This window comes from Bos mutus, chromosome 3, assembly GCF_027580195.1.
Source record: "Bos mutus isolate GX-2022 chromosome 3, NWIPB_WYAK_1.1, whole genome shotgun sequence".
NCBI lineage: Eukaryota > Metazoa > Chordata > Mammalia > Artiodactyla > Bovidae > Bos > Bos mutus.
In genome coordinates, this window is record NC_091619.1 from 30,021,537 (window position 1) to 30,046,480 (window position 24,944).

General features: G+C 43.3%; 1 protein-coding gene across 1 annotated transcript; it reads right to left on the reverse strand.

The window, feature by feature from the left end:
• Positions 1-2,268: 2,268 nt before the first annotated feature.
• On the reverse strand, positions 2,269-12,952 carry DDX20 (DEAD-box helicase 20). The gene is made up of 11 exons (XM_005905663.3): positions 12,465-12,952; positions 11,735-11,829; positions 10,920-11,088; positions 10,209-10,323; positions 9,944-10,086; positions 9,665-9,803; positions 9,508-9,566; positions 8,142-8,224; positions 7,712-7,817; positions 7,489-7,590; positions 2,269-3,801 (listed from the first exon to the last, which is right to left on the reverse strand). The coding sequence occupies exons 1-11, from the start codon at positions 12,763-12,765 to the stop codon at positions 2,636-2,638; spliced, it is 2,478 nt and encodes an 825-aa protein (XP_005905725.1). The 5' UTR covers positions 12,766-12,952; the 3' UTR covers positions 2,269-2,635.
• Between the last annotated feature and the right edge of the window lie 11,992 nt (positions 12,953-24,944).

Sequence of the window (24,944 nt, forward strand, 5' to 3'; positions counted from 1 at the left end):
ACCCAGGTCTCCCACACTTCAGGGAGTCTTTATGGCCTGAGCCACCAAGGAAGCCCTTTTTAAGGTTAGGTTAGGTTTAAAAGGTTAGCAATTATTACTGCAATATTTACACTACTTTTAAAGATTACTTTTAATTACCCAAAGTTATATTCTTTAAGTCAGAATCATCCAAAGCAACAGGTTTCCCAAACATTTCTCTACATGTTAATGCTGCTAGCCTAATTTATGTCTAACTTGAACAGCTATATAAATGTATGGATTTAGTATTCTAGAAGTCAGGCATTAAACCAATTCATAGTAGTCATGTATGTAAATGTATAAAGGCTCTCTATACTCATAAAAAGATATTCCTTTTCTCTAGAAATTATCTTATTAGTCATGTACCAGTTAAATCTTAGAGCTGGAAGGGACCCTAAAAATCTTTTGGTCTAACTGCCTCCTTTTACTGGTGAGACTATTGGACTTTGAGAGGTTAAATGACTGCTGCTGCTGCTGCTACGTCGCTTTAGTTGTGTCCGACTCTGTGCGACCCCATAGACGGCAGCCCACCAGGCTTCCCGTCCCTGGGATTCTCCAGGCAAGAACACTGGAGTGGGTTGCCATTTCCTTCTCCAATGCATGAAAGTGAAGTGAAAGTGAAGTCGCTCAGTCGTGTCCGACTCTAGCGACCCCATGGACTGCAGTCTACCAGGCTCCTCCGTCCATGGGATTTTCTAGGCAAGAGTACTGGAGTGGGGTGCCAGTGCCTTCTCTGGGTTAAATGACTAGTACAAGGTAAAAAAGTTGGTAGCAGAGAGTCAACTAAGACAAACACTCCTTCCACTGCACCACAAAACATTCTCAAGTAAATCTGCCTAAAACCTACCTACAGCTCCTAACAGATTAGGGGGATGTGCACCTAGACTGATAATTTCAGCAGATTCCTTCCACAGCCAGCACAATAACTACACCTCTTATCTGGGAAGGTAACTGCTGAAATGTTCCAAGGAAAATGCTTATGAAAAATGAAATCAGTATCTTCATGTGTTATGGTATATGCTTACCTCCAGCTTATTTTCCTTTAAAAAAAAAAAAAAAAGCAAACACAAAAAAGACAACCCTAAAAGAGAATCCAATTAATTTCAAGACTAATGGGTATCCTAATTTCTAATTAAGATACAGAAGTATCCTAATTAAAATCCCCTAGCAATGATAAACTGTGAACTTGGCTGTACTGTGGGGGAAAAGGGTAGGAAAAAAAAAAAAGAGCTAAGCTCAATTATGTAACAACAGGATCTTAAACGTGTAATTAAAGTCATCTTAATGACATGCTGGACCTAATTATGGATTTGCTATTTACAGTGTTAATTCACTCTAACTTGGTAATACATGTACAGTACTGGTATGTATAAGTAAAGCCTATCACTGCCCAACCCAAAATGACAGGAATCTAAGTTAAACCATTAGGGCTGTGTTATGTGAGTGCTGGACAGTTAATGACAATGGCTGCAGATGTTTGCTGACAGCCCTGGGGGAAAATGTTAATACTGCCTAGACAAGTATGTACACAGGAAAGGAGAGCTTCCCTTTTAAAAAGTAAATACATATCTCTGTTCATAGGTGGTTCTCTCACTACAAATCCCTTTCACAGAAAGGATTTGGAACCAAACATGAATTCATAAAAGGGATGCTATAAAGAAATTAAAGAATATGTAACTTCTAATTACATTTTTCTAAATCATAATTTATAGACACAGAATTTCAGAAAAATGCTAGAAACTTCCCTTAGCCTACTAACTAGCAGAATAAGGCAGCTATTAATCTGGGTCCCAGAGATGGGCTTCAAAAGGTCTATGAACCCTTTGAAAAAAAATTGTTTACAGAATGAGAAACTTTTTGGGACAAATCTATAGCTTTCATCAGATTCATAAAAGGATCCAAAAATCAACAAAGATGAAGAGCTGCTCCTTTTCCTGAGAAACAAAAGACAGCCACTGATCCTTAGCTATTTAATGCATATCAAAAACACAGACAGCTCCTATAATCTTAAAAATAAGACATCATCATCAAAAGATGAACAATAAACATGTCAGCACACTTGGCTGAATTTCTTTTTTCACTGGAAGCAAATAGCATCAAATCAAGGACCTTGGGAAAGTCTAAATCAATGTTTATTCCCAAAAGGAGAAGCAGTTTTCTATCTACCATGCTACAAATTTCTGTAAGAACACACCTCTATGGAAATGCAGCCCAAGACTTTTGGAAAGAACTCCACAACATAAACCAGCATTACCTTTCAAATCTCAAGGTTTTTATTTCTTTTAAAGTAAGCAGTGGTATAAGTCTTTTTCAGTGTTTCTTTTCAGAACGGCTTATAGAAAATGGCACCCTGGGACCTTTAGCTTTACATCCCCCAAATTTTCTTTCAGGAATCTAATCCAGGGAGTTTCTTTAAAAAGATCTTTAAAAAGATAATACACTTGACCTACATCAGGTTGATTTAGGTCAAAACAACCTGAAAAATAGATATGTCCCAGCAGAAAGCCTCAAGACTTCTCCAGTTCCTCAAAAAATGCCACTATACACCACTCCCCGATAGGTCAAGGAGGATGGCAATCACTTGATATGCCCAGATGGTGTGAGGGGCAGCCTACTGTCACTGGGTGCTGTGCATCATTTCTTGTAGATAAACGGTATTCATCTGATAGGCTGCCATCCAACTTGGATGCCTCTGAGCATTCCAATAATACGACTGAGAAGCAGCAGCATAGTATTCCTGCCATGCCCTGTAGTAAGCTCTCCAGTACTCCTCATAGTCCTGATATGTATCAGAAAAACTTGGATGTGTTTCCCTCTGGCAGTCATACCAACCATCTTCCTGGGGTTCTGTCTGCAATCGATAGGAAGATCGCCTGGGAAGGTTTCTCCGGCTCTGCTTAGCTCTCTGGTTATGGTTAGCGCCCTCCTTATGCCTTGTCTTTACTTGGATTTCAGTTGATTCTTGATACTCTACTAGGCTAGGGGTGTCATTTCCATTCAGAGGCTGTTCCAAAGAGATATGGCCATCCATAGGAATAGATTCTGAGTCTTTCAGCTGAGTATCAGAAGAAACTTCCAAGTATGACTTATTTCCTTTGCTCTGGGAAGAAGTCCTTGAGCTGTAAGAATCACTGTCACTCTCGGAGTCTCCAGACTGGCTGCTACTTGCCAATATCTGCACTCTCTCTTCAGTAATCCTGTTTTTCACAAAACCATTTTGAGGATTCACAGACTGATCCTCAGGACCTGTGTAGTGTCTGATGATTTCCACAGGTTTCTCTAAACCCTCTTTAATATAGTGTTCATAATCCTCCACCAATTCTGCAAAAGTCAAAATACACGGCAAATGGGTTTTAAAGGAAGACAGACAAGGAATTTTGGGGAGTGACACAGAAGCTTCTTTGACTTGGTGCTGACTGTTAGTAGGGTTTTCAATAGAGGTCTGAACAGAATTCTTCATTTGCTCTTCCGGTTGTACTGCACAGCCCAGTTCTTTTGGTGATATGACTTTTTCTACGATTCCACACTCTGAATGGCTTTTCACAGGAAGTTTTTGTTTGGTATTACTTTTTGATTTCACTGATACTGTAGATATAGAAGTATTCCTAGATGAAGCCATGTGTTTACCATGAGCTTTCTGAGTTTGAAAGGTTCTCTCTATTTTTTGAATATGCTTTTTTAGAGGCTGGGTAGGTACACTTGCTAAACCATATGTATGCATGGCAGCTTCAACCTCCACATCCCAATCCAAACATTCTTCCATCAGATCAGGAGGAATAGGATCTACATAAAAGGAATTAAAAAGTATTAAATTCTCAAGTTGCTTTAGACCAGCATTTTCTGAATGGTTTAATAAAGCTTTCCATGGTCAAAAGAGTTAAGAAACAAAATACACTAACAATATACTAAGAAGCTTAATATATTAGTATTTAAAAAGACCTAAGTAATCCTCACAGGAAAGAATTTTGGTGACAAATATACAAGACCATCCCATACTCATTAGCAGTATCACCCTCTAACCTCTCAGTGAAAAGAGCTGATTCTAGGAGTAAGGTGCCTCTGTAGCAGTTCTCCTACCCCTCGTCATCTCCCTCTCACCAACTTCTGCCTGTGATCTCACGACTCATAGCAGCAAAACAAAGGTATTAGAAAACAGACCATGCTCCCTAAAGCTTACCAACTGGGAAATATTACAACCGCAACTCTGCACCCAAGTAAATCTGCCACCCTATATTATATTCTACCAGGGAAAAATCAACTCCCTCAATGGTGGAGGGAAAAAACCTCCACAGGGGAAAAAAGACAGATAGATGACTGTGAAAAGACCTGTGATATCAATGGCACTTGTAAATCTAAAAAAATGTACTGGCTCCAACCCTCTGAATTTCCTCTTCCAGCCAGGTGTGACAATTCGCTTCTACCTACACTCAGGTCTTTCCAAAGTGTGACCAATTTTCATCTTAGAGCAAGTACACAGAGCCTCAGCTTTACAAAGAGCTCACCTGTCACTGCTGGTGCTGTTCCATGTATGTGTACCCACTACTCATTCCCTCAGATCTGGATTCTTCAGCTGGGGCTCTTGATTCTTCATTGAATAGAAACTCTGACTAAACTCAGATTCCTGCTAAGATGATATCCCTTGCTTGCAGAGATCTATCATTCAGGTCAATTTCCCTCCTAATCCTGCTCCTGGATACTCACCTGAACAGTCTGTGGTCACACAAGTGTCTAGTCCAATACAGATCTAACACCATGAGTATCATTTTCTCACAATTTCAGGGCTCTGTTAACACTTCATAAAGATCCAAATACATGTCATTTTCCAGTAACCAAAGACAACTTTTTATCACTAGATGTTATGATACTGAATCCTACCACAAGGCCTACTCCTCCTATGTCAATTTTCAATTTTTTTCTGTATTTATAATTACAAAGATTATCAATACTTATAGAGAGAATTAACAAAATATAGTCTCAGAGAACCTAAAGACCATCTACTCTAAAAACAAATACTTTGTAAACCCGGACATAAGCTTAGAGTAATTTTAAAAATCTGTAAAAAGATAATAAAATGAATTATCACAAAGCCAGAACTACTAAAATTCACAGTACTCCTAGACCTGTGCTTAATCTAGCTTTGTAAAAATCACTAAAGGAGTGAAATATATTGGTAAATATTCACTGCCATATTTATTCAATAACATATCCCATTTTCTAGAAGATCATTTATATATATGTTTATATAACTATACAATATCTATATTGTATATATATATACAATATATATATACAATATACAATATTGTATAATATATACAATATTATATAGATATATATCTATATAATATATGGAGGAGGAGATAACAGAGGATGAGATGGTTGGATGGCATCACTGACGCATTGGACATGAGTTTGAGTAGGCTCCGGGAATTGGTGATGGACAAGGAAGCCTGGCATGCTGCAATCCATGGGATCACAGAGTCGGACAGAACTGAGAGACTGAACTGACTGATGTGTGTGTATGTGTGTGTGTGTGTGTGTGTGTGTGTGTGTGTGTATATACACACCTGCTTTTATATATATATATATATATATATATATATATATGCCTGTCTCTTGGGAAATCTGTATGCAGGTCAGGAAGCAACAGTTAGAACTGGACATGGAACAATAGACTGGTTCCAAATAGCAAAAGGAGTACATCAAGGCTGTATATTGTCACCCTGCTTATTTAACTTACATGCAGAGTACATCATGAGAAACACTGGGCTGGATGAAGCACAAGCTGGAATCAAGACTGTCAGGAGAAATATCAATAACCTCAGATATGGAGATGACACCACCCTTATGGCAGAAAGCAAAGAGGAACTGAAGAGCCTTTGATGAAAGTGAAAGAGGAGAGTGAAAAAGTTGGCTTAAAGCTCAACATTCAGAAAATGAAGATCATGGCATCTGGTCCCATCACTTCATGGGAAATAGATGGGGAAACAGTGGAAACAGTGGCTGACTTTATTTTGGGGGGCTCCAAAATCACTGTGGATGGCGACTGCAGCCATGAAATTAAAAGATGCTTGCTCCTTGGAAGAAAAGCTATAACCAACCTAGACAGCATATTTAAAAGCAGTGGCATTACTTTGCCAACAAAGGTCCATCTAGTCAAGGCTATGGTTTTTCCAGTAGTCATGTATGGATGTGAGAGTTGGACTATAAAGAAAGCTGAGCACCAAAGAATTGATGCTTTTGAACTGTGATGTTGGAGAAGACTCTTGACAGTCCCTTGGACAGCAAGGAGATCCAACCAGTCCATCCTAAAGGAAATCAGTCCTGAATATTCATTTGAAGGATTGATGTTGAAGCTGAAACTCCAATACTTTGCCCACCTGATGCAAAGAACTGACTCATTTGAAGACCCTGATGATGGGAAAGATTGCAGGCGGGGAGAAGGGGATGACAGAGGATGAGATGGCTGGATGACTTCACCAACTCAATGGACATGAGTCTCAGTAAACTCCAGGAGCTGGTGATGGACAGTGAGGCCTGGCGTGCTGCAGTCCATGGGGTCACAAAGAGTCGGACACGACTGAGCGACTAAACTGAACTGAACACACTAACATGCATACATTAACATATACAGTTGACCTTTGAATAACACAGGTTTGAACTGAGGGTTTGAAGGTCCAGTCATACACAGACTTCTTCCAGTATATATGACAGTACTACACAGTCTGCTGTTGGCCGAATCAGTGAATGTGGAAATACAGATATGGAGGGCTGACTCTGAGTTATACAGGGACTTATGCTGCACAGAGGCTCAGCACCTCCAACTCCCATGTTATTCAAGGGTCAGCCGTACAGCATATAAATCATATTTCCACACAAGAGTTTAGGGTTTTTAAAAAAAGTTTTCAAGAAATCATTAATAGTTTCAAAACATGCATTGTTTCCAAGATGGCACTTTTAAAAAGAAGCTTGATAAATGATTCATTATAATCAAAAGAAAATACTTAAACATTCAAATTAAAGATACTTCCTCATAATAACAAAGGAGAACATGAGAAGAATTATCTTCACCACAACATAAAAGGTAAGATACATCCTTGATATAAAAGAATAAAATCAAATTTGAAGGCTATAAACTATGGAGTTAATACAACAGAAATATATTTTTCACTTTTCATGTGAAAAATATATTGTTAGCTTACAATTTTCTCCCTGCTACTTATTAACTTTAAGACCTTAGGCAAATAGTTAACCTCTCTCTGTCTCAATATCCTCTTCTACAAAAGGTAGATAATAATAGCACATAACTCAAAGGATTGTGGTGAGCATTAGATGAGTTAACATACATAAATATTTATAAATACTTAGAACATTACACATCATAAATACTCTATGTTTGCTATTATTTTTATTAGGCCTATCATCATTACCATTATTATTTCAACAGCAAATGAAACAGATAAAATATACCTGGTAAAGGCAGAAGATTGATAGTACATTTCTGGGCAATTTTCATCATCATGTTTTCTTCTTCTCCCCTGCAGCAGTAGGTCACTGTCAGTCCCAAAGTTCCTAAAGCACCGAAAGAATGTTAAGTAGTAAGTCAGTTTTCATATAAATGACATTCCAAGTCCACTTGCCACAGTATAGCTTCCTCCCCTTAAAGAAAGTATCTCAATTTTTTTCTTTTTACCAAAACGGCCAGCTCTGCCAATTCGATGCATATATGTCTCGCAGTCCAATGGTACATCCAGGTTTACAACTAGGTTCACCTTCTCAGCATCAATTCCACGGGAAGTCTTGAATTCAAGAAAAGAACAAGTGCTTGTTTGCAGTAACGACTGCATGGACACACCATTATTCTAGTGTAACCAAGAGCCAAATTAAGAACAGGAGGATATTTAGGAGCAAAGGAAAATTTGTTTCTAATAAATAACTGCCTTCAAGAATAAATATTAAAAACACAAAAGACAGTTTTAGGAAAACATATTCCCCAGCACTGGAATATGATTATCTTCTGGTATTCCTGTCAGATACACCCACCTAAAGTAATAGTTGAAATCAGTATATTTGATAACATATGTCCAGATGGATTAGTCACCCAAACTGAACAGCAAATTTACCAGATCTGTGGAAATGAGGACTCTGCAATGAAACTGCTTCAGTTTAGCCATAGCATCAAGACGCCGATTCTGATTCATGTTGCCTAAAAAGATCCAGAAATAAAGTCACATAAAACAAGCTAATATACATTTATCAAATCCACAAAAAGCAGAAATAGTAATACCCAGTCTTAACAGTTAAAAAATGTAACAACCAAAGTTAATTCTGTCATTATATGGAAATCTAGGTTATGACCTAAAGTCAGAATCTTTTAAAATATAGTTAGGCAATCAACTCAAAATTCAATTTTAATTTTTTTCTTATTTTTATTTTTTGGCCTAGCTGCAGTATGTGGGGATCTTAGTTTTCCAACCTGAGATTAAACTCATGCCTCCCTGCAGTGGGAACACAGAGTCTTAACCACTGGACTACCAGGGAAGTCCCTAAAAATTCATTTTTAAACGGTGACTTAGGCTATGCTTGCAGATATAACATTATATCTAAAAGTTACATATAAGGTTTAACAATTCTTAGCAAAATAAAATTGCTTTAATCAGCTGCTTATCAATTTGGTATTGAAGTGTGATCTACAGTCCAAATATTGGTCCATGAGATATATCATTACCAAACAAGCCTATACTAACAGGTTAAAAACTAAGCTGAGATAGCAACCAAAGCTCTAAAAAGGCTCTCACTGATCAAAAATTCCTTTAAATCTTCCATTCCTAGGTCAGCAGTAATAATTCACCTTTGTGTCAAAAATCAATCAGTTCTGAGTCTTCCTTGGTAGTAGTTCAGTGATAAAGAATCTGCCTGCCAACGCAGGAGACATGGATTCAATCCCTGGTTTGGAAAGATCCTTCATGCTGTGGAGCAACTAAACCCATGCATCACAACTACTGAAGCCTTCGAGCCTAGAGTCCATGCTCCACAACAAGAGAAGCCACTGCAGTGAAAAGCCCAATCGCTGACACTAGAGAAAAAGCCTTCACAGCAATGAAGACCCACCACAGTCATAAATAAATAAATGAAAATCAATCAGTTTTGCCTTCCAAGAGACCATAAAAGTCAATTCAGTCAGCAATTCTTAGCAATTTTAACATGATTATCTTAAGACAAAAAAAAGACTTTGTTTTTATAAAATCAGTTATTTGTGGATATAACTCAAGTTTTCTACTATATTATAAACCATGTTACTTCTTAAAAAAACAAGGATATTGGTATAACCAAATCTCAGTGAAAAATAAACCTGAAATTCCGTTTACTCTAAAGACTCAGTATAACCCCACATTAACAAGTCAACTCATAAAGTGGTATCTCTTCTGACTTGGGAGAAGCTTCAAGTCAGGATACTCAACAAAGATTAAAGTTAAGAGATGAAGTTACCTGAAATGTACTCGGCAGGAAAGCCTTTAGAAGAAAGGATATCAGCCAAGTGTTGTGCTCTATGAAAAATAACACAGAGGGTTATAATTTTACAAATACTGCCCACACCTATCTTTGTATTTCATAAGTTCCCCAGATGACTTTTAAGGTACAGTACCTGCTGTGTAAGTTAGAAAAGACTAAGGCTTGATTAAATGGAATTTTGCTGAACAGTTCCTGTAAATGTTGAGTCTTTTCCTCAAAAATCTTATGGGCCAAAGGGTATGAATTGACAATCTTATAATACTGCTTCAAACCTATAAAGAAGAGTCTTCTGTTAAAACAAACCTATTTGCTAAATAAAGCAAATATGAAAGCAATAGACAACTAAACAAAAGAAAGCTCCAGAATATCATGAACAAACCCAGTAAGTAACAAATCCAATATCTATACACACCTATTAGACTCGGATCACTGGAATTTAGTCTTACAAAAGTGGGCTCCCTCATGTACTTTGTCAAAGCATTAGCCAAAAATTCAGGGTAAGTAGCTGACACTGCCAACATCTGTTTACTTGCAGGCAAGGAAGAATAAATCCAACTGCAAAATAAAAGAAAAACACACACTCTGAAAACTATTCAGATGGTAATCACCACTTAGAAAAGCCAAAGACAGATACTTTGGAGCACCATTTTAATAATCAAGTTACTTGTTTTTCTTACTTTATTTGCTCTTGGAAGCTGCCTTCTTCTAAGAGCTTATCTGCTTCATCAAGAATAAAGAGACGTATACTGCCTGGATTCAAGTAGTCAAGTTCTATCAGTTGTTTAATTCTGCCTAAATTCCAGAAAACAAAACAAAACATATTCAAATATTCACAATGCACCAATTTGTGGAAATTTCAACCAATTCTGTTACTCTACTTAACAGGTGGAACTGCTGATCTGAGCCAACCCTCACTATTCTCTATTTACACACTACACCCCACAAATTAGAAATCTTGAGTTCTGATCCTGCCTAAATCTGTTATTCTTCCCTCACATTTCATCACCAGTATGTATGGAAAATAAACACTATTCCTATTAAGAGCTGTAAGGCACTGAATGCGATTGTGATTCTGAGTGATTCATGACTGAAAGATAATACGGAAGCAAAGAATAATCCCAATCCATGGCTTAGAAGGGCTTCCTGAAAGTCATCTCAATACTCTTCTTTTCAAAGGCCTATCCCATACTTAAACATCCTTAGGAATGGAGATTTTATACATTCTGTTGGTAATCCAGTCATGTGTTTATATCTCACTAATCTAATGTTCTTCATCTTTAATACTCAAAATAATTACCATAGTTATCAAAGACTGCCATATTCTTATTGTTATATTAAAGTGCTCAGTTACTTAAAAGCCTAGTAATTAAAAGGTGCTGATATCTTACCAGGAGAACCAACAGCAATATGACACTTTTTAAGTCTGGTTTTGTCTTGAGATAATGGAGTCCCTCCAATAAACACATGACATTCTAACCCTTCCATTTTTATTCCAATGGCTGTGATAACAGAATGTATCTGTACAGCAATTTCTCTTGTAGGAGCCAAGATCAAAATCTAAAAACAAAACATAAAATATACCTTTAACAAGTCAGCAGAATAAATATATAAGGTAGGACTCAAAAAGATATCCCCAGTGCCTGGCATAATTGTTTACAGATAACATGGGCAAATCATATTATCTTTAACATATCTTTGTTGAAGAAATGATCCCCAAACCCAAATCTCCTGTTAATTTGGGTAAGGCCATCTTAGACACACTCTGAATCTAGAAAATGGGAGATCAGTATAATACAGTCACTGTTAAGAACCACCTAGTTACGACAACAGCCAATTACCTCATTACCACAAATCAGGCAAAATGCTAAACCTCACCATAATCTGGTGAGCAAATAAAAGCATAAAAAAAAAATCCCTATTTGTATTCTCAAGAAATGACAAAATTGATACACATGGCAGACTTGTTTTATTTAACATGTAGTAATAACAGAAATCTCTAAACTTCTATTTGGTCACTATCCCATCCATACCTCCACCACTCAATAGCCTCAACGTCTACTTTCCCCGTATACTTGTCATCTATGCCTCAAGGGAATCATTCACCAACTTCACTTCTATCTCTGAGGAGCCACTGGTATTTCATCTGACGTGTAGTAAAATCCACATAACATACCCTCCTTTGGGTCATCTGAGCTAAACTCACCTGGGTACTTAGGTTCTCAAGAACAAGAGAGTCCAAAGCAATGGTGGAGAAGACACAGGTTTTCCCAGTTCCAGACTTAGCCTGAACAATTAAATCTGAGAAGAAAAAAAAGTTAGCTAGGACTGAAGAAACTTAGGTACGAATCCCAGAACTAGAAGGGTCTCCAGAGATCACATCGTTGGCACTTTGGTTTTTACCCTTAACTCTTAAAAAAGCATGAAGCCATATCCAGAAACAGGCCTCCTCCCTGAACCCCTACCATTTCTTTTCTTCTTTAGGCTTAAGAACCAGAGGTTTGAAGTATGAAATCAAAGTATCAGTAGGGTCACATTCCCTCCAAAGGCTCTATGGTCTCAATACAATTCTTCCCTGTCTCTTCCAGCTTCTGATGGCTCTGATATTTCTTGGCGCGAAGCTGTGTAACTACAATTTCTGGCTTTAGTCACTGGATTTAGGGCCTACCCTAATCCAGGATGATCTTATCCGAGATCCTTACTGTTTGCTTTTCTCAAACATAGAATCACTTGTCAGAATGGAATGGACCTTAAATATCTCCAAATTCAGTACTGCGCCTCCGTTTGACAGTGTAGGAAATAGAGGCTCGCGGAATGCGGTGTCGTGACCCTGCAGGCAGCCGCCCTGGGCCCTTCCCGGCCTTCGCCATGGCTCGACCGCCCCCAGCATCCCCCACCTTCGGCCCTCCTGGCTCCGCTAGTGCCCCCTCCCTCACCGAGTCCACATCGCCCCAGAGGGATGGCCTTCAGCTGCACGGGCGACGGCCGCTCGAAGCCAACCGCCCGAAGGCCCTCCAGCACCGGGCGCGACAGCAGCAGCGACTCGAAGTCTGCTGGCTCTGCCAGCAGCACGTCCCCAGTGCGGGTCCGCGGGCCGCTGATGTCGTGAGCCGTCCGCAGGGTCCGCACCGGCCGGGAGGCTGGCTCCGGGGCCGAGAACTGCGTGGCCACACGCTCCGCCGGCATAGCGGTCTCCACGGTCTCTAAGGCCGCTGGGGCTTCAAACGCCGCCGCCATGGTAGCCGCGCCGCCGGATCTCGCGGTACTTGGGGCGAGGCTGGGAGCCTGAGAGCGAGAAGAGGAAAAACTTTATTGGCACTCTTCCCGCGAAGACATTGACACGCCAGGCCTCGAAAAGGAGGGGAAGTTGAAGGCTTAGAAACACTCAGAAACAACTACAACAACAACAAAAAAATGTGACCAGAGGATGGCGGGAAAAGGGAGGAGAGGAAAACAGAGGTTACCAGCGTATCGCCGCCTGCGACCTGTAGAGGGCGCCGCGCTAGCGATGGGAGCACCGCCCCGCCCCGCCCCAAGGCCCTCTGTGGGCGGGTCCGCCCCGCCCAGCGCCCAGAGTTGGCTGCCTCACAAAGCCGGCTTTGTGATGCGGTCTGTGCGTCAAGCTCCCCGCCTCCGGGCCTTGACTCCGCGGTCGCTCCCTCCCGATCCCCACCCTGTCCCGTCCCAACTCGCTGCCTTGACCTGCGCTCTCGGAGAGCGCCCGGAGTACAGCGAGACGATTGACCACGTTGCGTAGTATATGTCTGTGTGGTTTCCTCTTTGTGTCCCCAACCCCTAGCACAGTACCTGGCACACAGTTAGCCCTGATAAAAGAAATCGGATAGGAACCAGCAACTGCACTGACAGCTCCCACATTCGAATCTCCACCTCCGACCTCTGAACTCCACACTTGTACCTCTATCTCCCGTCTCAACACCTCCATCCACTTCGATGTCTAAGCTCAAATTTAATGTCTTCTGCGCGTTGCTCCTATCCCTCCCCAACACCATTTCAAGAACAACTTTAGGTCTCAGCTCAAATATCACCTTTTCAAAGAAGACTTTCCTGAACACCCTGAGATAGGTCCCTCATCCTGGCAGCTCCCCAGCTTTTCTCATCACTCTATTCCCATGTTCTGGTTTATTTTTCTTCATAGTACTTATCACTAGCTGAAATCGTGTTTATTGTCTGTCTCCCCGACTCTATGAGGACAGAGATCTAATCTCTCTTGTTCTCTTCAATATCCCTTGTTGGAAAAAAGCAATCCGACCCAGAGTAAGTGCTCAATATTTATTGAACAAATGAGTTCCTATAACGAAGTCTGAATCATAACCTCCAATGTAAGTGTTTCTGGAACCTAATCTTACAATTCCAAATCTAAAGATAATCCTGCATCTAACCCCAACTTTTGCCTTTGTCCTGATACCATAATTCTGGTCATTATCTCTCACCAGTTTACATTTCCCTTCTCTCTCTCTCTCTCTCTCACACACACACACACACAGTGATGATTCAGATTCCAGAAGAGGTAGGAGGACTTTGGCTTGGTAATCTCATTGGGAAGGGGTCCTCAGATGCATTTTTCTTAGAAATTTATAAAACGCTAACAAAGTATCAACTGTTCCTATGAAAGAAGGGGGCCTTGGGAGTGAGCAGTAAAGGTTTCAGACTTCCTCCTAGTACCCTACCTCTTTCATTCACCTAATCCTTGAATCCCAAACCTCAGAATTATTCTTGACTGCATCCTGCACTATACTTCCCCTTTCTTTTTTTCTTTTTTTTTTTCTTGACCACATGGTGCAACGTTCAGGATAAACCAGGGAGTGAACCCCTTGAATACTAGGCCAGCAGTGAAAGTGGCGAATCCTAACCCCTGGACTGCCAGGGAAGTCCCTCCCCTTTCTAACAGTTACAAGGGCAGGTAATTTTGCCTCCGAATATCTCATCCATATCTCTTCTCCAGTCTCCATAGCTCTGTCCTATTTTAGGTCCCTTTATCATCCTACTTCAACAGCCTCCTGAGTGGTGCCCTTGCTCAGAGTTTCTTCTCTCTCCCAGGCACCTACCCCACAGGCCCTGGAGTGACCTTTCTTAAGTAGATATATTAGGTTGTTTGGGTCCAGCTTCTGATCCTACGCCTCTTGACCACCTTTTTTATTTCCCATCCCAGGGTCCCACTTCTCACTATAAGTGATTCCAGTCTAGTTCTTCCCTTGTTCTGTTTGTTTATTTACATATCTGTCCTTCACACTAAATAAACTATGAGTTTCTCAAGGATGGAAATCTTCTTACTCTAGGCTGTCCAATCCAGCACCGGGCCCTTGGTGGACCTAATAAACATTGAATGACAGACCTTTTCCTGCTCAAAAATCTAAGCTGAATTTTCATGCTCAGCAGCAGCTGTGTAGAACTCACACCAATCACCAATGAAGAACTTAGCTCTCATCCCAAAAGAAATACAAAGACTATTTTTCCAGAAAAGAACATTTATAGTTTTATAGGCATTGTCATTACATTTGTTGTTTACAAAGTCTTATGGACACAATATTGCAGTTATATTACTAGGCATAAATTATATTGCTATGCTGCTGCTGCTGCTGCTAAGTCGCTTCAGTCGCGTCCGACTCTGTGCGACCCCATAGACTGCAGCCCACCAGGCTCCCCCGTCCCTGGGATTCTCCAGGCAAGAACACTGGAGTGGGTTGCCATTTCCTTCTCCAATGCATGAAAGTGAAAAGTGAAAGTGAAGTCACTCAGTCGTGTCCGACTCTTCGTGACCCCATGGACTGCAGCCTACCAGGCTCCTCTGCCCATGGGATTTTCCAGGCAAGAGTTCTGGAGTGGGGTGCCATTGCCAACAAATCAATACATTTTTTTCTTCAGTAGTTAAAAAATTGGAAGAATGCTGTTATTCATAATGTTTAGTGCCATAAAAATAAAACACAAAGGTAAGAGACCATTTAATAATCAGGAGGTATGAGAGTAACATATACAGAAAAAGTTGGACTGTTGTCTACCTCCTGGCCTCTCCCAGGATAAAATCACAATGGGACCCCAGCCTCCTTTTATGCAGTTTTGTCTACCTGGAAAGTCTTTCCTTATGTTATATACCTGGAAGCTAGTGGAGGGATAGATTCCTGTGAACTGAAGAAGTGGGAGTAAGATATCAACCCTGAATGGATTTTGAGGTTCAAACAAACAGTCCCAGACAATCATTTCACAGTGGAAGTTTCTGCACCCAGAGGAAAGGTAAATAATGTAAATAAAGACAGGAGTATAAGGTGGCCCACCTGGGTGTGAGGATCCATGGGACTATGTGGGAAAAAAAGGAAGGAACTAAGTTTTTTTTTTAATAGCACTTATTTATTTATTTATTATTTTTTGTTCCATGGGTTCTTTGCACGAGGGGGTTTCTCTAGTTGCGGTGCACAGGTTTCTCGTTGCTGTGGCTTCTCTCGTTGCAGAGCACAGGCTCTAGGGCGCACAGTACTGGCAGCACAGGGGATCGGTAGTAGCAACTGTAGAGCACAGGCTCAATAGTTGTGGCACAAGGGCTTAGTTGCTCCACAGCCTGCGGAATGTTCCTGGACCAGAGATTGAATCCGCGTCACCTGCACTGGTAGGCAGATTCCTCCCTACTGTACCACCAGGGAAGTCCTTAGATTTATTTTTAATTGGAGGATAATTGCTTTACAGTGTTGTGTTGGCTTCTGCCATACAACAGTGTGAATCAGCCATAAGCATACATATATCCCCTCCCTCTTGAACCTCCCTCCCACCCCTCTACCCCATTCCACCCCTCTAGGCCATCACAGAGCACTAGGCTGAGCTCCCTTGTTACACAGCAACTTCCCACTATTTTACACACGGTAATGTGTATATTTCAAGAACTAAGATTTTTATAGCCACTTTTTCTCATTTGATCCTCAGAGCAACAAAGGGTAGGCAACCTTATTATTTGCATTCAATCTGCAAACATCTCTATTCATTCTTGCAACAGAAATCTAAAGGCCTAAATCTAAAGGCTGATTTGTAAATCAGCCAAATGCTGGAGATACAAAGATGGGACAAAATAAACAGAGCACTTGCCCTCAAGCAGAAAGATACGTGCAAACAGACAGCACTGACCAAGGAGGAAATATACAAGTAGCACAAGGTGCTGTACAATTATATGCAGCACTGACATTTTTCAGAGCCTTAGCTGCTCAAAGTGTGGCTGTCATGTGGGAGACAGTGAGAACTTCTGAGAAATGGAGAAAAACAGCTTTTGGTATTCAGAGACCAGCAGCTTTTTACTCTATGATCTTCTCTCCCCACCTCAAATCAAAGTGGTTTAAAGCGTGCACAGAACTAGAAGAAAACCTCCATGCCCAGATCGCTCTTTTCCTACTCCCTAGAGTCGAGTCCTTCTGCCATGACAGCAGCACCAGGAGACAAAGTCCTAGTGCCTTGAAGCACTGGGGACTGATTTTCTGAGCTGATCCTGGAGGATAGATAAGGAATTCAATCAGGCAGTGGGGGTGGAAAGAAAGCTCACCAGGCAGACAACGTAGAAAGATATTCTGGGCAGAAGGAACAGTTTGTGCAAAGGCGTGGAAGCATGAGAAACCACAGCAGTTAGGGAAGGTATGAGCTTCAGCGTGAACGGAGGCAAGTATGGCAGCAATTACCAGGAATAAGGTTGCAGAGATATATTGGTCCCATAGTCTAGAGGGCCTTGCCTGCCACCACAAGGAATATCAAATTAATGTTATGCTTGCCCAGAGTGGGATAGTGTTAGGTCACAACAGAGAGAAATGCAATTGGAAATACAGGCTAGGGCTTGATGACAAAGCTGAGGAGTTTGGATTGTCACTTGCAGACCATCGAGCATCCTCTCAGTTTGGGATCTAACATGAGGCAGTAACTACAAGGCCCACTCTACACACTGTTTCTCACACCTAACAGGGTCTTTTAGGTGTTAAACGCCCCTTTTTGAGAGTCAGTGCTTACCTATGTGCTGCTTAGCCCACAAACAGTGACTGAGCACGTGTTTTCTGGTTCTCTCTTCCAGGCAAAGGGAACCCTTCCTCCTGTATTCTTCAGTTCATCTACTCAGTGGACTAGTACCATCCATAACTTTAAGTTATGTCAAGTTTATTAAGTAACAGTATCTGGCCTTCTGGACAGAATTTTTGTTTCATGACCTTGTTGGATCCTACATAGCGAACTTTTGATGTGGAGAATAACTATTTTCACATGTGCCCCTTGGCCTGTGGGGTGACCAAATCCTTAGTGTTTTCAGACAGGTATGAGGAGCAGGGGAGAAGCAGCAAAGGCCCGGGTTCCTCTCTCTCTCTCTCTCTCTCTCTCTCTCTCTCTCTCGACCAGACTCCCCTCTGCTCAAGGCCCACATTGATGAATTGCCCCATTTAATACCACAGCCTCAGTCTTTAGGGAGAAAGGCATCACGTTTGCTCTTCTGAGAACGGGGCCCAATTCATTTTTGTCCAGGCAGCATAATAAATAACCTGCTCCTGTTGGCAAGGGGTTTATTAGAGACTGATGGGACATTTAACGATAACTGGGGTCTGTGATTTATTAGGTAGGGAGGTTGGTGGCGTCTCTGAAGACTGGGAAGGTGGAATTTAATTGATAAAGTGACTGTCAGCAGCGATGAGATGCACTCAATAGCATATGCATTTGAGGGCTTCTCTTTGGAGCTGTCAGGAAGGGTTTCTACTAATCATATTTAGCTCCTGTAAAGGCGGTGTCTGCTGGATATCTGGGTGAGACACAAACAGCAGGGAGGGGACTCTGAAAGGGGCCTGGGGAAGGGTGCACCTGTCAGTCGCCCGGCCCAATGGAAGAATGTGACACAAATGAGCAGAAGGGAAAAAAGATTTTCATCACCCCCAAGAGAGGTCCCCTTCGAGGCACCTTTGTTTCTCTTCAATGAGCTGCTCAAGAGAGCAAGAGGTGCCGAGCACCTGCTTCCTGGAGAAGGAGGGAAAGGCAAGAGTTAAGTGGCAAGAGAGATTTGTTCCAGAATTCCAAACTCCCTAAACCTGAACTGTTTGCACCAGGGCCCCCCTGCCTGACTCCCCAGCCACAGACACTCAGGTACACAACACACCCCCACACACCACTGGTACCCCACATCCACACAGCCTCCTTCTGTCACTGCTGCTTTCACACCAAGGGCAAAGTCACAAAAACTCAATGGATGGTGCCTCACCTCTTTTACTGTTGTTTCCCAGCTCTGGAGACCCCAGAATCCCGGCTGAGAAACTGGAAAGAAATTCTCGTGGTCTGGAGCGTGCAGAGAGTACCTTACCTCTTCGCCCGCCCTCCATCCAGTTCCCTGACAATAAGGGAGCTTGGTTTTATCTCCGAGGCCACCCTTGATGGCAGCGAGGATGGCTCAGCTGCGTCCTCAGACAGCCCTGAGCCTTTCCAAGCAGCTCTGCTCACATTCTCTGCTCCCCCCATCCCTCGGGCTGTTGCTCAGCCTTAAACAAGGCCATGTAAGGCACGAGAGGGGCTCTCTGAGGCCAGTCCGCTTCCCTCCTTTGATCTTCCCGCATCTATTCTTAGGTCCCAGGAGACTGATCTGCCTCCTTGTTCTCCCCAGGGAGAGAAAGGAAGGGGGAGGCCATAACCAGGGAAGAAGGAGTAATTGTCACCGTCTAATCTGAGCCTCAGTGGTGACACTGAGGGACCTCTGAGCAGAATGGATACAGCAACTGGTTTGATTAAATCAAACCTCTCCTGCAACATCGTTAAATTAAACTGACAGGTCGGGAGCAGATGAGGGAGGGCAGGGGAATCATCGCCTCGGGTGGGGGCAGGGGAGGCCAGGGCTGGGAAGAACATCAGATGGTGGCAGAGCAAGGCCTGTCCTTTCCCTTATTTGCTGACTATAGATAGGAGATGAGATTTACGGATGTGAGAGGCTGAAGTACCTGTCTGAGCACAAGCTGCGAAAGTGACGCACCGGCAGACTGCTGCCTCCCAGGAGGCTCTGAGAATTCCCTTGGCAGTCAGGCCTCACATTTGGAACAGTGTTCTTGACATTTCAAAGGGCCTCTACCCACTTTATCTGCACAGCAAGCAGACAGAGTGAGATAATTTTCCTCACTTTGTAGCCAGAGAAACTGAGGTTGAGGGGGATTACAGAGCCAACTAGTAGGCAGAGACAAGCAGCAGAGCCAGTCCAAGGACCCCAGGTCTCCCGCCTGCCCGTCTCGGCCCGCTTGGCCCCAACGTACGCCATATGGCAGAATTTCCCAGGACTCAATCCCTGGACCACCAGCTCTTTTTCCACCCATCAGAGAAACATACTTGCTTCATGGGCCATCAGGAAAATGCCAGTCCCCACCTGGCTTGGTGCAGCCCACCTGCAAAGCACACAGCTGGCTTCAAAGGTCACCAGGCCATCCTAAGGTGCTCATATCACTCTCCCACCAGCCCAAGCCCTTCTGAGTCATTTCCATTCCACCTTAATTACAAGTTGGGGGGTGGAGAGTGGGAAATAAATATAATGTTAGCAACAGTAGTACACAGCAATAGGAGACGGATAACACTGATACCCTGCTGGCTTCCTCACTGTCACCCAGTTCCTCACCTGCCAAAGCTAATTTTCCACTCACCAGTGGGTGACAGCTCATTTCAGAGTGTGTGAGCCACCCAGTGCCATTGCGAACCAAGTAATGCCTCAGCCAGGATGTCCCTGTTCTCACGTCCGATGCACCCTAATGATTTGTTTATTGACACCTGCGCCCCTCTCCAATCTATTTTCGGTGGGGAAGACACTGGGATGGGGATGCTGGCAAAGATGGTGCATAGTGATTACCATAGATGCCCTGGATCCCTACCTCCTCCAAAGCAGGCTCATCACACACCAGTTAATGATTAGAACCTGGGACAGGGAGAACAAAGGACAGAGGGAAGGGGAGAGAGGAGCAGACTTTCAACCACTGCCACCATAAAGGAAACTGGAGGAGAGAGGGCACATCATTTATTTGATGAGGATAGACAACTGGCAATAGTACCCACTAGGGGAGAGTGTGCATGGGCCACACCAGATAAGGCCTCACTGTGCTCTTCCCTCATGGTTATCACATGATTTTCATCACCACTCTTGACCTGAAAAAGATAGCGAAGAGCAGGTGGGCAGATAGGTCAAAGGTACTCCAACAAATTATCACCAGCCTCCTGAGTTCATCATTGGTATTATGACTGCTGCTGCTGCTGCTAAGTCGCTTCAGTCGTGTCCGACTCTGTGCGACCCCATAGACGGCAGCCCACCAGGCTCCCCCGTCCCTGGGATTCTCCAGGCAAGAACACTGGAGTGGGTTGCCATTTCCTTCCCCAATGCATGAAAGTGAAAAGTGAAAGTGAAGTCGCTCAGTTGTGCCTGACTCTTCGAGACCCCATGGACTATGCCCTACCAGGCTCCTCCTTCCATGGGATTTTCCAGGCAAGAGTACTGGAGTGGGGTGCCATCACCTTCTCCTGGCCACATCCAAATCTAACACCTCCAACCTATCCATCGGAAATCATAGATATCCAAGGCAAGGAGTTGGATTCCTCTGGAAATACCTGCCAAAGTGTGATGGAAGGAAAAGAGGTTTTGGGTGGAGTGGGGAGGGGAGAGTCGGGAAGAAGAGGGAAGATCACAGGACCTGGGTTCCTATGCTGAATTTTGCTATCAGCAAGCTGGGTGACCTAGGGCAAATCACTCAACATTTCTGTGCTGCACTCTTCTGGTGTGTAAAATCATATGCTTGTGTGGGAAATGCAGACTCTCAAACTTTAGAGGTCACAGAGGAGAAAACTGAGACCCAAAGAGGTTAAATTACTTGTCCGAGGCCACACAGTGAGGCAGTGGAGTGATGAGAGAGCATGGGTTCTGAACTGAAGCCAGAGCCTCTGCGTGACCTGAGGGGAGTTCTGGCTCCCCATTCCCTTCCTCATCTGCGGAATGGAGCAATAGAAGTCCTGCTTCCTAGGGCTTGGGAAGAACAGATGAGTGCCTGACACAAGGAAGGCCTTCAACAAATGGTAGCTAGCTCTATTTTTAGTGATAGACTGGAGATTCGGACCCATTGAGCTTGATTTTGGGTCTTTCCACAAGGTCACAATTCTCTGATTATCTATAAGATCCTTTTCAGCTCCCCAATTCTATGATTCTAAGTCAGAGAGATTAACATGCAAGTTATTTCCAAAACCCTCCAGGCAGAGACACAAAAGACCATTTAGGGGATTCATTATTCACTCTCCATTGCCTCAGTCACTTTCTATGGATGATGATTCATGAGGAATAATCACAGCAAAGAAAACCTGTCCAAATGCAGGGAGGAGGGAGGGCAATAAAAAAAAACCCAAACTCCTTTGCATGTTCAGCTTCTATTCTCCCATTAGCATCTTCATTTAAGTGATGGCAGTGTTTCTTGGCCTCATTGCCTTTCCACTCAGGGGACTAGAGGCTGTTTCTTGGTACAGACTGAGTCCCTGCCCACCCCACCCGCATCCCCATGAACCCCCTAGGAGATGGCCCAGCCTCTCTGGCCAAGCAGAACCCCTCACAGAAGCAGCTGTCACCTTTGGCACTGGTTCCCCTCAGGATCTCAAGGCTGAAATTTCAACCGGACGCCCAGGATGATGTCTGGTCAGGGTGAAGACAGTTCTCCAGCACCTGCAAAAGACCAAGGAGAGGCTTAGGAGCCAGCCTGGTGGAAACAAATGCTCAGTAAGCCAAACCTGAAACGTGACCTCTTCTTCTCCTCACCCCATGGCCTCAGGGGGAGAAGCCAGTAGACTTCTTTCTCTCTTGCTGACAAATCTCCCCCTGGAAAGGGGCCAATGCCTGGTCCTTGCTTACAACTTCCAGAAACTGGTGGAGAGGGCCAAGTCGTGTGTAATAAAACTTTCACCCAGAGTTGCAGGCCATATGAAATTATAGGGAAGTCAGCGCTGGGCCTCCAGGGAGTCAGACATGTCAGAATATCCCCCAGAGAGTGCGGGGAGCTGGTCACTTTCCTTCCCAGTTTGCATCAAACAGCGTTAGTTTGCACAAATTCCATAAGTACTTCCCTTGGCTCTGCCCTGACGTTCTTCAGGTGTTCTTTGCAGTTGGAAAATATTTGCTTTTCCAGCCAGTGTTTGCAAAATGGAAATGTTTACTTCCCCACAGAAATGAGACCATCACTTAGGCGCCATAAGCACAGGCCCATAACTGAAAATAATTCCAAATAGAGGTAGGGAGCAGTCCATTGACTAACTGCTCAGTATTCAGACTAGTCTAATTTTGCACTTACAATTCCTTCTGAATTGTTCAGGTGACATAATCCATTCATTCGTGGGAGTTTTCTCAAACTACTATCCCACTACTGCTTCCTCCAACACCTTCCTGTGTTCCTCCCTCAAAATTTCAGTGCCTGTAAAACTGAGAACCTGGTCTCAGAGCCCAGGGAATTTGTAAAGAAGTGATGACTGTGGGAGTGGCATCTAAGTTAGCACTCTGTGTAAGAGTGATGGCTTTTCTGCAGATGGGGAAGTACCAGGACTCACTCCTTCAGTGGCTCATCATCCCAGTAATCCCCTTGTCTCCTGCTTTCTGCAGAGGAGGGCAGTAGGAAAAGGTTACCTTGGGAATAGGGAGACTTTATTATATCACCATAAAGATGAATCTCTTTGGGCCTCAGTTGCTCTGTCTGTAGGCAGGGAGAATGATACTCTATGTTTGAAGACACTAAATGCTAAGGAGCTCCTTATGACTAGAGTCTTTGATTCTGCCACCCAGTCAAAAGAGTTTTTACTTAAATCTCAAAGTGAATCTTTCTTTTGGAACCTAGAGAGCTCCCAACATACAGGCCACTTCGTCTCTCTGCTGTCTCCCCTGGTGTTGGAATTGAAGAGGCTTCTGTCTAAGGTGGACAGAGGAAGATGTCATGAAAACTGAGAGGTTCATTTTAAGAAGAGTTAGGCCTCTGTCCAGTTCCTCCCCCACCATCCGAGCATTCACACCAGACGCACAGTCTCTGCTCAGCACCTCCGGGCCTGCCTGCCAGGAGAGGTCCTCTGCCTGGACAGAAACAGTTCCGCAGTGATATCTGAACACATTCCAACAGCACATTTATCTCTAGGGTCAGCCTTTCCTGTTGATGCTCAGGAGGCATGGGGGGACTGGGGAGGAGGATTGGGATACTGGTGTTGGCAAGCCACAAGGGGCGGAGGCTTGAACGCAATGGGGACACAGACCCCACCCTTGGGAGGGTGACGTCATAATGAGGTTTGTAGACTGCGTGTGGCCCTTCCTCACATTAGGATGAGCTCCCTAGCTCTTCTGTTGCCAGTGGAGATGAGATAGGCACAGCCTCACTCAGCAGTGCCTCATCCAGAGCAGGCTAGGACTTGGTGGGTGGATACGTCCAGGTGGGGACCATAGGATCTGGAGCCAGAAGAATGGCAGTGTTTCCATTGTTTAGTTTAGGATCTGAGCTCTGTTGGGACACAACAGGTTCTACCTATCCTTTTGAGTTCAGTCATCAGTGCCAGGACCTTCAGGTTCTGGCAGTGGGGCAGAGGAGACCCCCTTCCCTGAAAGGCTGGGCAAACACAGGAGTTTTTTACACCCTTAGGAACTGTCTCCAGGAGCTGCAACTTGCTCCCTCAAGAAAAGTACTTATACCCACCAGCAGGGGGCAAAACTGAGATACCTTCTGAGGGTTCCACCCCAGCTCTGGATGGCTTTGAGAAAGTGCCTTCACATCCAATCTCAACACCTTTGATTTATTCTTTATTTTCAAATGAGGTAATCTCACCTTCCCCCCAGGCTGAGTTTTGGGGGGCAGGAGGGAGGAGGCTGAACCATTTGATTCCTCTTCAACAAAAATGAATCATGTCCCCTATCCCCCACCCCCCAGCCTCAGCCCAGGAATATTTATCTCTGTTTACACAACCATGGCAACAGGCTTTATTCTCTACTACTTAGGAGGAAAAAGAAAAAGAAAAGTGGAGGGCAGTGCTTTTTCCTACTCCTGTCTCCTGCTCTGCTCAGGTGACAGATCTATCATTTCAGAAATCAGGTAAGACAGAGATAGCCCTGCACTCTGGTGTAATGCTGTTCTTCTCAGGGACAGGGGAGCAAGAAGGCTGCAATGTACCAGGATCATAAAAGCACTCCAGAGCTTGACAGTGATTGTCCTCCAGAGTCCTGTGGGAACCACAGTACTAGCACTTCTGACTTGCCTGCAACTTCTCTTCTGAGTACTGCAGTGAGATTATGGTCATCATTTTTTTTTTTTTTTTTTTGTCTTGCCATAGCTTCGACCTTAAAAGTGGGTGGTGTGCAATCTTTGGCTTTGCTAACAATATATTCTTCATCTCTAAGATGGATTCCTCTTGCTGTGACCACAGATGATCAAAATAGA

What these genes read in the sequence shown, in the direction of transcription:
- DDX20 (XM_005905663.3), bottom strand. Translation starts at nt 12,765, where the DNA reads ATGGCGGCGGCGTTTGAAGCCCCAGCGGCCTTAGAGACCGTGGAGACC. An exon ending in CAGTGATCCGAGTCTAATAG is followed by an intron (nt 9,804 to 9,943) that starts GTGTGTATAGAT and finishes TCTTCTTTATAG; the next exon opens with GTTTGAAGCAGTATTATAAG. An exon ending in TGGCAGAGCTGGCCGTTTTG is followed by an intron (nt 7,591 to 7,711) that starts GTAAAAAGAAAA and finishes TCGGTGCTTTAG; the next exon opens with GAACTTTGGGACTGACAGTG.